Source organism: Podarcis filfolensis, assembly GCF_964270895.1.
Source record: "Podarcis filfolensis genome assembly, chromosome: 1".
NCBI classification, from domain to species: domain Eukaryota; kingdom Metazoa; phylum Chordata; class Lepidosauria; order Squamata; family Lacertidae; genus Podarcis; species Podarcis filfolensis.
The window spans coordinates 47,356,564-47,369,124 of NC_139604.1; the positions used below are offsets into that span (position 1 = coordinate 47,356,564).

The window sequence follows — 12,561 nt, forward strand, 5'->3', positions numbered from 1 at the left end:
TTATGGGAGGCAGGGATATACTTCAAACAACAGTTTTATACTGAAGAACACACATTTTCAAAATAAAATTGGCACAGTGCAGTGTAAAGAAAGCTAACTTAACTAGACGTCTATGCAGGCTATAGAGCAACATGAAAATCTGGAGTATTAAATGTTTAAAAATCAACAGGCGCTTCATCTGATCTTTCAGTAAGTTATTCTTTAACAATATGCTGATATCCCTCCCTCTTTTTACATATGGCCCAAACTTACCAGTACCGGTACTTTGAACCCAAAGTAAAGTAGTGTGCAAAAAAGTTCTTCTGAGGGGGCAGTGGTCTGTCTAGCCGGAAAAAAGTGTGGTGTTCTACACAAGCTTTCCATAAATTTTTACACGCTCGATAATTCACCATGTTGAATCCTAGTAACGTTTCTCTAGATTCATGCTGGGACAAAATTTAATAAAATTAGCCTTGCATTCTGAAATGTAGTTGAGGCTACAGTTCTTATGAAATGGTTCTCTTTCAAAAAACACACACAAATATTCCAAGAAAAAGGACCTTCTGGTTATCTAAGGAACACTGTAATTAGGGATCTATTCCTTCTCTCTCCTGGCTGTTAAATCAACTCCCAGTCATTAAAAAACAACAACCCATGACAATATTCTTAACATGGTGGTTCTCAAACCCTCTGCCTTAAATAAAGCCTTTTCATATTGATTTATTTGCTATAGAACACCTGCATGTCTGTCATAAAAATCCTGTGTTCAAGGTCACATATTCAGTTCATATATGACACTGACCAAATCCGTTGAATTTACCTTCTTACTTAAGTTACTCATTACAGGAGATCATCAGTAGTGTTAGGAAATCCACATTTGAGAGAAATATGTCCACTATTGCTGATATTCGGCTTCCAAATGAACAAAAGGGTTTCCCACCAGTTTGACAAAACCTATAATATGCAACCAGGACATGCCAGGCTCCTTCATTGCCCCTTCTCTTTATAAAACCTTGTGGACAATCCCCATCTTTGCCTTTCTTCTCTTGCACTTTCTTATACTCCACACCTTGTCTCAACTTTCCCTCCAAAAACCTGGATTGCATTCCTCTGTGTCCCATGCTCCACATTCAAGAGTTCTCCCATCTATTCTGGCATTTTTCTATATAAAATTAGCTTGTTGTATTATCTGGGTAGTCACACAGTGTGTGCATCTTCTCCCTAACATTTGCATCCGTCTGTATCTTGTGATTAACTTACGGCATGACAAAATGTGTAGAGTTGCAATTAGATTATGATGCTCTAGACTACAGTTTTTCAATCTTTATAGCAGTCCTGCCAAACTTCGCTCCAGCCCTTTCACACTGACCCTGTGGTAAGTGGATTGCAAGGTAGGAAGCAGCAGCACAGTCTATGTTTCTTAAGGAATCAATACTCTCTGTGCTTCAATCTCACCCCCAGGGCTAAGGCAGGATTGGCTGATGCACACTAACCCAGAATATTCTACCTGCTCAGCTCCAGAAAAGTAAATAAAGCTGAATTTAAACACTGGCTAGTGCTCTTTGTGCTTGCTAACTCTCTTACATCATGCAGTTTATTCTTTCATGGTTGCACCTTATTTGCCAAGGGCAACCTGTTAAGCCACTCACTGAAGGGGTGGGAAGCTGTTTTACTTGACTGGCAGCTAAGAACCAGAGTTTTGCCTTTCTCATAGCAAAGAATGATGGTAGGAACCTGTTTGTTATTGGCATCTGAATCCCACTTGCAAATCGATGGAGGTGAGCAGACAAGCAACTCATAGCATTGCTGTCTTAATGCAGCCTTCAATCCCTGCTTCCTTTCCCCTTTCCCCACCTGATGCAGACACAAAGACACGTGAGGATCTGTACTCATGCAACCCTATATTAAGAACTTTTAAGAAAGAGAATTTGCACCTCCCATTTTCAGTCTGCAAAAGTGACTATCAGTCAGACTACAACTCTAACTTTAAAATATCTAATATACTATTTCATAAAATAGGGACCATTTAAACTGTAGTATCTGCCACTAGATAATTCTATAATGAACAACACACTACTGAAGTAGTGTTATCATGTATGAAGCTGCAAAGACGTAACTTGCATGACAACCATCTCTGACAACAGTGAAGCACTTTGCAACTTCAGATAAAAATGTTAATATCAGTACTCACCAATTCTTTTCTAAGCTGAATAAAAAACTGCTTGCACTTAAAAGAAATTTTAACAATCTTCAACCTAAGTGAAATAAAAAATCAAAATGATGTAATATTTCTTTAAAATGCACAAAAGGTATCTACCAAAAGGGATCTGGACAGGTTATGACAAACATATTTGTTGCCCAATGCCACTATGATCCATGGGAGAGGGTAAAGATCAGTTCTGCTCATGATGAAGTTCCCCAAAACAGCCACCAGAAAGGCAAAACAATCAGAAAGTGATATTCCTTGAACATCAATGATCCCAATATATGATTGCTACAATTTATGAAGTGAATGAAGTGGAGGGGGGTTCAAACTCACTAGAGCCTGGTTGGGGAGGAATGGGTAATTAATCTCAGCAAATGGCCAAAGGATATTTCCCTTAACCTTTGTAAAACATAGCAACCTTAGTTTTTGAGTATTTGTTTCATAAAAATCAAATAAAATGCTGCAAAACTAGCGCCTGTCTGGCTTTTATCAGAATGAGGGTGATTTCAGCCATGCAAGCAAGAGTAATATTCTTTCTCCTCCAGCACATGATTTGCATATGATAAGATCACATACAAGAATCCTCGAGTATCAGAATGCAACTTCTGGAAGAGGTTCAAGGAACTGATTAAGCACTGCCAGTACTGAAATTGTGATGCACCTGTAAGACAATTGGCACTTTCCACACACAGTTAGGAGAGTTGTCTGTAACCAAGATGACAATATTGGTTGTTACTGCTGCGACATTACTTTTAACATATTTATTGTGCTGCTGCTGTCAAGGAAGGATAAGATACTGATGAGCATGGATGATGAAAGTGGTGTGCCTGCAATCAAGCAGGCATGATTATAGAATCAAGTTGTTCAATTAAAGCAAGTCTCTGTGTAGTATGCATTCCTTATTTTAAGCACATTTGCTGTGCTATTAATGAATGACAACACATCAAAGTATCAAATTATTGCTGGGATCCAGAGTTGTTCTTACTACATGTGTGGCCAACAAGACAGCTTAGATAGCATCACACCTATCCAAATATTGACTCCCTTGTAAGATCGTATCACTTCCCAGGGACATCAAATAAAATAAGTAGGCCAAACCAATCCACCCTGAAGGACTGTTCTAACCTCCCAAGGAGAAGCTATATTCCCACACTGTTCTGTGAATAACCAAGTTATGAAAATATTTAGTATGATTTGTTTCAATCACAGAATCAGTTGGAAGCGTTGGAACCACGTGGGACATCTTGTCCAACCCCCTGCAATGCAGGAATCTTTTGTCCAACATGGAGCTCAAACCCACAACTCTGGGATTAAGAGTATCATGTTCTACTAACTGAGCTATCCCCCACACTGCTTAGGGTTGCCATACATTAGGACATACCCAGAATACTGCTATCGAAAGCAGTGTTCGGGGTGGAAAGAATCCAGACGCACAGCAATGCATGTTGGCAGTGTGGTTTGGGGCAATTTTACTTTAAAAAGGAAAAGATAGAAAGCTCAACAACTTTTGTCCAACCCTAACACTGCCCTGAAATATTATCTGAAATGTTAGGAGAAAACCTAAAGCACATGTGGGGGGAGGGCACGGGAAGGAGGAGAGAGAGGCACATTCTCTTATGCCTGCTAAAGATATCCCACAAAAATTCTAAGCTGAGGTGAAAATTGAAGCATTCATTACTTTGAAACACATTTTTCTCTGGCTCCATCCTCTATTTGCTCTAGCTCCACTCACTGCCAGTAAGCAGCCCCCAATAATTACCTGTGTGAGAATGTGGTCCTCAATAGAAAAAGGTTGCCCACCCCCATCCTAAATGCTGCTGCTTCTCTCTCTTTTCAAATCTTCCCCCCAAATTCCCCTTTTCTGTGAACCTTTGGCTCAACAAACCCCTTAGGCCTTGAAAGCCAACTTAAGTATGCGCAACTGCTCTGACTGCATAGGTCTTCTCCTTATCAAATTCTAGATTGTAATCTCCTTGGTACCTGGGCTCTGCTTTTTGTCACACTGTAAAAGTATCAGTGCTGCTAAATAAACACCATTCATGATAAACCTCACCCCATTCAAATTATTTCATCAGCAAAACATATGCAGTCTTAAATAGGATTCCATGCATGGGTGTAACTGTAACTTTGTATGCTAATGAGAACTTCAGACAAGTGCTTCCCAGCCTCTGTTGGTTGAGCAAGTAAGTTTCTGCAGAGAATACATGTTACTTTCCCCCGTCTAACTAAAAAAAAATATAAGTTTGTGGCATGTAAGTAAGAAAGCACGATAAAATTAGATACATCACTGTGGCTCACACACAAGACATTCTCAGTCTCATATTCAAATGCCATAGCTAAAATCAATTAAAGACAAAGTTTCAGGGCTTTTGAAATAAGACTGCATGGTAAACAGTGTTCTTTCACCTGTGAAAGTTGGCCTCTGGAGTGGGATACATAAACGTAAGAATCAGACCCTGAGCATTTACTGGTTCCTAATTCTTTTCTGTTCAGTAGTTAGGAGCCTGTTGTTTTATTATATTTTTATGGAACTTTAATTTACTTGATCTTACATTGTGGCTGTCTTGATGCCAGTGTGAAAGACAGTATGTAGATTTTCAAATTAATACATATAGATCCACCTCAGCAGATGTTATCTGGGTTTCCTCAACATCAGAGGTACATCAAGTGACTCTTGGACAGAGAGCTGCTGATTTCCACCATTCAGGAGTGAATGTTTTGGGGGGAGCAGCAGGAAAAGCCCTGCTACATGAACAGAACCCTGCCCACATCTCTTTGGACCCAAGTATTTAATACAGTCTTTTTACTACATCCTATACAGAATACACTGAATAAATTGGATGAGCACATGTCTATTCTAGACAGTGCATGTATAGTAAGGTATTCCCCTTTCACTCCTGCTATACTGCTATACTGAATCGTAACTCTGGAAGTGTGATAAAGGATAATCCAAAATATTCTAGCTGAATAAAAATTAAGTGCACTAAATTTTCCATTGCAATCATTACATTACAATTATGCGGCAAACTTTGTAGGGATATTTTCAAAAGCTAATTGCCACACAAGAGACACCACTGGACTTATCAAAGGCTACATTTTAGAGTGACTAATTTAGAGTTGATGTACACTTAGCAATTTATTATGAAGTTATTCAGATTTAAGAAAGTGTGTGGCAAACAAAATGTTTCCCTTAAACACATCCTTACCATGGAAAGGTGTTAATTCGTACCCTGTTCTTATAAATTAGTATGCCTCCCGACATTACTCCAATCATGATTTCATTGTTACTTTGATCCTATAAAAAAAGAACAGGAAAAAAATGAATGCTTATGTGTCTTCTGTTCTCTCATATCGCCGTCTTGCAGATCTTATTGCCCGAAAACATGCAAGATGAAGTTCTAGAATGTTTACAGGAAGGAAACATTGTTGCCTCAACAATCACTTCCTGTCTCTTTACTTTGCTTCACCTTGCATCCTGATCCTTCCATCAACATCCCTGAGGCCCTCCCACAATCCCTCCTCAGTACAGAAACTCTACTATATAACAGAGCAACAAAGGGAGAGACTAGACAGACTATATAGCAATGGCTTGGATGGATGAGAAATAATTGTTAATCAAAAGGGGACTCTTCAGTGTAGCAGACACCCATGTGAAGATTTCTCATGACCCTATTTCAGTACCCCAACCTTGACGAGCAATCTTATGCAATAAAGCAACTTGAATTAAGAACCTCAGCACTCTGTGGGTGGTTGAGGAACAAGAGCTAATGGCGACAGAGGTGTGGAGTCTCAGGGACAGAGAAAAAAGGGCTGAGTAAAATGAGACATGGGCTCTGCTGTGACAGGCTAGCTCCATGAGGCCTCCTCTCCCTTCAGCTGTCCTCTGCGGGCAGCCATTCCATCAGACTGCCTCAGTGGGAGAGTCAGGAAGCAGAAGGCTCATTCCATTCAATCTGCTGAGGTCCAGCAACATCAGGCACCTTCTGCACCTGAATTGTGCCAGCTGGTTAGTATAGGAAGAACTGTTTATAAACTAGTGCCTAAATTTTGCTTTCGGTTTTCGTCTTCCCTCCCTGTCCCTTTCCCCTATACAGTGGTACCTCGGGTTACATACGCTTCAGGTTACAGACTCAGCTAACCCAGAAATAGTACCTTGGGTTAAGAACTTTGCTTCAGGATTAGAACAGAAATTGTGCAGCGGCAGTGCAGCGGCAGCAGAAGGCCCCATTAGCTAAAGTGGTGCTTCAGGTTAAGAACAGTTTCAGGTTAAGTACAGACCTCCGGAAGAAATTAAGTACTTAACCCGAGGTACCACTGTACAGATTGTACGCCCAGGGACTGACTTGTTTTGATTGTATGTAAGCAGCTCTGAACAGCAGGGTACAAATGCTTGAAATACCTTTTTAAATTAAAAAAAAACTTAGAAGGGAAGGGGAAATGGGTCCAATTAATTAGGGCTAAGGTGGTTGGATGGTGCCTTGTACGCCACTTTCTGGCAGGTCTTGCAGCCAAGCTGGTGCCTTTTGTATTGCTCTGCTTTTCCTTTGCACCACATCAGCGAGGCCAAGAGTCTTGTCGTCTGGGGAGCCCAGGACCTCCATACACACTGCCCAGGCTTGCACCCCAGAGAGCTCACTTCAGTGCTGCTAACACAGCAAAAAGAACATGGAAGGCAGCATTTATGAGTTACTGGTCTCTGCAGCCATAGCAGGTGCTGTGATGCTCCAGTGGTTTGACTTCACCCCGGGAGCCACACCCCATTGTCACTCAAGACATACAGATACCACCACCATCAACAACATTAAATAGAGAACTATATATTATTTTCAAAGTAACATTATGGAAATCAGATTTACTTTAATTTTGTTGAATATTATGATACATTTTAAAAATTAATTTCTAAGAAGAGAACTATTGACCATTCAGACAATGCTATGTTTTGTTTTGGGTTTATTTGCGTGATTAATACTAATCAATTGACGCTTACCCTTGCATAGTGCAATTCAACTCCATAGAGTTCTAAGGTCCGGGCTGTGCTGAGATAACTAAATTCTGCTTCAGCAGGAGACAGACCTCTGTAATGACAAAATAAGAACATAAAATAGCTTAAAATATATTTAAGGTAACTTGAGGGTTCTTATTTAAAAACTTTTTTTACTGGAGCCCAAAGAGCAAGAGGGAGTTACACTGGCTTTAGGGCAATTAGCAGTTTAACTGCCCCTGCTTCCTTGCCTGGTTTTTCTCTCGCTGAAGAGGAGCAGTCACACCACGCCTCCAAGCATATAGTTTTAATATTCAAAATACAATTATGATTGTAAAAGTGTATTTTCAGATGCATGTACTCTGAGAGCATGAATTCATTTTAAGTCTAAAACCTAAACAGTATTAGTGATCTTTCTCCACTAGTTCTCTCTGTAGCAGTTACCTGATCTTAAATGAGTCATTTCTCCACAAAAGGATTGGATGAGACACACATGCAGTAACCTGGGGTTATAATGTAAGGAGCTACTTTTAATTTACACACACAGAAGCAGCTCAGGATAGATTAAACTGGTCATGCAGTTCTTCAGAATGCAACCTTATTTCTTCTTTCTTTTATGCTTACATATGCTGCTGATGTAGTTTGGACACTTCTTTTTCAAACTCTTGAGGCTGGCCGGGAATAAAGGAATAGTCTGAGAGGTAGCCTGGGAAGTTCTCTGAAAGGTTGTAGTCTCCCAGTTCAGCTGAAAGTTAAGAGAAACCATTTAGCAACAGCCCCATTTCAGCACCTTGCAATCCATGCAGTGTAAGAAAGGTAAAAATAATAATAATTAATCCACCAGCCTTTACTACATATGAAACAACTTCAGTCTAAAACTGTACAAAAGCACCTAATGTTGTTTGTATAAACTGAAAGCACTCTAGTTTCAAGATTAGAGAACTAAATAGTTCCACAAGATTGACTACAAGAAACATAACAACTAGGGGCTGCTGCCCCTGCTTGCTTTACTCTTCAACCCTACCTACCACCTCCTCTCACCAAAGCCACCTTCTCCCCAAAACCACACACATCCTTACTCCACACCACTACCCCCCTTATAGTTTGCCAAACCTCTCTACACCCATCTTCCCCTTAGACTGGGATGAAGAAGCTTTTCTGGCCCAAAGGCCAGATCTTTGGCCTGCCTGGGAAGATAAAAGTTGTCAGGTAGGCTCCTATTGGCGGTCACACAAACTGCAGTGTGATTACACATGTACCATTTTATTATATACGAATACTTTTGTTGATGTGATTTACTTCTGGAAAAGGAATTTGATTTTTGTACTGGTGATATATTTTTATGTGAAGCAATGCATTTTCTACAAAAACAAAAATAAAAATCAGGTTCTGTAACCTAGCAGTATGCCAGATTTTTCAGCTGTTTTTCCAAAAACCCTTGCAAACTCTTGCTAAACTGTGGAAACCGTTACCACTTTAATGGTTGTACAGAGGCACTCAGGGCTCATGAATACAAATACAAAATCTTATCAAAAACTGTTCAGAAGCAACAATATGCATCACTTCTTTAAAAAAGGGGGGGCAAAGGCACCCTAACCTTAAAATCCTATGGTCCCTGGGAGGGTTCCTCAGTAAGAAGTATGGGATCTCACTCTTGGATGGCAGAGAGAGAGGTGTAACCTTGGATGCCTCCTCCCTGTCACCACAGAAGCTTCCACAGTCTTTGCCCTGTTGACACTGGAGCTCCAACATGGGTAGGGTCAACAGGAAACACCTCAATCCCCCACCACAACCCAAATCAGGGAGGATGCTATGTCATCTCTGGAGCTGGCATGGTTAGTTAAAGCAAGAAAAATAAAAAGGACAGAGGAGCAGAAATGTGCTGCTGTGCCTTTACCTACGCCCTGCCAGAGCAAGTCCAGCAGACTGCTGGATGTGATGGAATAATCACTTTGAGTACTCTTTCCCTCTCCCCTTTAGAACTGAAGCTTTAGAGGTTGTTAAATTCCCATCTTAGCAATAATAGTTCACAAAGCATGTCAATTTGATAGTAATAAGCTAACATAACCAAGAGAAAAATGTTTTTCAAGGTATATACATTTATCGTAACTCTGTTTAGGTGGGAAATCCACTCAATCTTTACATTAGCAGCCACACATATTTTGATGACAAATGCCATGATAAACTCTGCCAATGGATTTATCTTGTCATATGTTTTACATGTTAGGTATAAAGAACAGTTTCATATTTTCAATGTACATTTCAGAGGTAATATTATGGCTGCAATCCTATACTACCTTAGCTGGGAATAAGCCTCAATGAACTCAACAGGGCTTACTTCTAAGTAGATAGGCATAGAATTGTACTGTACATGGGTAAGATACAAACTGTTTTTATAAATTTATCGGCTTTACACAACACAGTCTATTCAAATATTTTTTCTGAAGGTTTAGCGTTTCTTAACACAAAAGAAAAGTAACAACATCAGGAAAATTAGAAGCATAATATAAGAACATATTTTTTTATATATTTTACTTACACTGAACAGCATAGGAAGCCAAGAGTGCAGCAGTATTATAAGGGCAGGGCAATCTATGTGGGAAAATAACCAACACACTTCAATACAGTAATATTTAGAGCCAATTAGTTTTACCCATTTATTTGAATTACATAACAAAAAAACACTGAAGCATCAAATAGACAAGATTTCCCTTTTAAAGCAGGCAAATATGTAATGACACAACTAAAAACACACCAGCTGTTATTTTTACATATTTGCTTTACAAAGGAAAGCATGCTTCTAGATTAGTATCCAAAGAGAGTTAAACACCTGGATACCAACCTAGAGGTATGCAATCACAAAAGCTTACATAAATGGCTGGCACTGTCAGCTTTGACTCCACTAATCACCTGTTTAAGATGGATGGGAGGCAGATCCAAATCTCATTTGGCATTGCATGCATAGTTCCTGATTCATTGATAAAATATTGCACGCACAACCCCTAACACTGCAACCATATCCATAACACCTTTTTCTATAGGCTTTATTATAGGATTGCCAATTACCATGGGATGCATGTGGGAAGTCAGCAGCCACATACATATTTTCATAACTTGATTGAGGCATTCGATCACACTATTTATCTCCACCCTCTCCCTGAATTACTAAATAATTTTGCATAACTGTCTGCAAGGGTTCCCAAGTCTTCATGGCAAGCAAATCTTACCTTCCAGTAAGAATGTCTTGTTTAATTTGCAAAAAATATTGGTACCTTAAAGAAAAAGTAAACACAGTACAACAGGTTGACAAAGTTACTATTGTTTTTTTTAATTAACAAAATTAAGATCACCTTTTGACTTCAGCATCTGCATTTCACCATATACCATTATTTCAGGCTAGCAAGACACAGAAATTAAACTGAGTTCAAAGTCATATAAACATAAGAAATCCAAATATTTTGGTGCTGCTGTAACACATGCAGTTTACATTAGAATTTATAAAATCAATAAAAGGTTAGGATCCATTCATTGGACTCAGGTACATCTACATCATATTTTCATGCCTCAATTGACAAATGTTGTTCTGTGTGGTATTTTGAAACTAATGGGATAGGCATATTTAAAAATTAATAGAAAACAATTTCTGATTGTTATCTCTTCATCCCTCCCTATTGCAACATTTGTTGCAAGTTCCATTTTGCCATCTCTAACCCATGCCAAAAGAATGCGATTGGCCACACTGGCATGCCTCCAACAATAATAATACCCAGGAATACCAACCATCTATTGAAATGTACCTCCAAGCAAAGAGGCCTTGTGAGATGAGTGTGTATTAATACTGGCCCCTGCATCTCAGGTGTCTTACCTGAAGTGACGGTTTGAAATTGGTTTAGAATTCTAATCTACCTTTAAAGTATTTATAGTCACCAATAAAATCTGAAAGGCATGAATTTCCATGTAGCAAACATTCTGGTATGACACTGCAGTGTTTTTATCTTACGGGCCTTTACAGAGACTTCCTTCTACTTCCATAAGGGAAGCTGATCCTCTAAATCAAGGGTTGTGGAATGACACACTTTATTGCAATTACCCACAAACACAGCCATGTTATTTTATTTCTCTTTCTCTGTGAATTACTCTTAAGCGATGCATTTGTAATTTACTTTTATATAGTAGTTTGTGCCCACCCCCTGCATAAACTTGTATGGATTAAGCATATCCTGGTTTCACACTTGGGATTCATAGGCATGGATCCAAAATGTTTCTTTCAGGAGTGCTTCTCAATAGTGAACAGGAGATGGCAGTAGATACATTAAGGCTGGATTTCAGGTCAGAAGTCCAAGGCTCACAGTCCAGGGGATCCCCAAGTGACCTCTTAAAAACATTTTTTTTAAAAGTATAGGACAGCCAGGTGTGCTATGAAGTGAAACAAGCTGCAGTCATCTTTACATCCAGCCACAAGTGGGGTGAAAAGGCTTTCTCAATAAAGAAGGATGAAGAGCCTGAAGCAAGCCTTGCTTTTCAATGTGCCCTACTTTTCTTTTCTTAAATAATTTTTATTGGAATTTTATTTACAATGTGTCCTACTTTTCTTTGCCATTCAAACTTGCAAAGGATGGTGCAAGTGGACTGAGCCTGGTAAGGCAGAGATCCTATGAGTAAGGGGTTCCTAGGCCACAGGAATTCTTTTCACCTGTTCTGAACAGACATGGACACTCTCGAGAGGAGCAGGTACTTAATCTGAAGGTATTCTTGGGGTATTACAACTCCACTTGGTTCACCAACTCAACCTTCAATTGGTTCAGCAACTACACCCTGCCCATTGAGGTCTGTGCACTGCAATGTGCTTTAGGTGAGGCGACCTTACGAAGTTGTAGCTAGTACACAGCACAGGAGCTAGCATGATGAGTGGGGTATCTAGCTATAGATCTATTATACCTATGTTGAAAGAACTGGGCTGGCTGCCCATTAGCTACCAAGGCACATTCTAGGTTCTGTTAACATATAAAGCCCTGAACAACTTAGGAGCAAGGTATGTGGCAGACTGTCTTCCCTGTATAGATCAACCACCACCAAAGGAAGCCCTGCACATTGCACCATGGCTGGTATCAACATGGTCTTTTCTGCAGTAGATGGGGAACCTTTGGCCTTCCAGATGCTGTTGGACTGCAGCTCCCATCAGTCTTGACCTTCGGTCATGCTGGTTAGGGCTGATGGGAGTTGTAGTTCAGCAACATCTGGAGGACCAAAGTGTGAGAACACCCTCCTCCGTGGAAGCCAAGGGGAGTCAACTGTGACACATTGTTTCTGCCTATTAAATACATTTGCTTGTTTAGACATTTACTTATTTTTTACATTGCACTGCTCAGTGGTATGTTTCTGGACTTCTATTGAC

At 39.8% G+C, this 12,561-nt stretch overlaps 1 protein-coding gene across 2 annotated transcripts in view; it reads right to left on the reverse strand.

The window, feature by feature from the left end:
• The window catches only part of PTPN4 (protein tyrosine phosphatase non-receptor type 4), an 89,323-nt gene that overhangs the window by 37,243 nt on the left and 39,519 nt on the right, over positions 1 to 12,561 (reverse strand). For both annotated transcript variants that reach the window (XM_083584858.1, XM_083584859.1), the window contains exons 6-12: positions 10,394 to 10,438; positions 9,706 to 9,758; positions 7,791 to 7,911; positions 7,173 to 7,260; positions 5,392 to 5,480; positions 2,171 to 2,234; positions 253 to 425 (exon numbers count right to left, since the gene is read on the reverse strand). In XM_083584858.1, the coding sequence (XP_083440984.1) occupies positions 253 to 425; positions 2,171 to 2,234; positions 5,392 to 5,480; positions 7,173 to 7,260; positions 7,791 to 7,911; positions 9,706 to 9,758; positions 10,394 to 10,438 (633 nt within the window). The remainder of the gene's footprint in view (positions 1 to 252; positions 426 to 2,170; positions 2,235 to 5,391; positions 5,481 to 7,172; positions 7,261 to 7,790; positions 7,912 to 9,705; positions 9,759 to 10,393; positions 10,439 to 12,561) is intronic.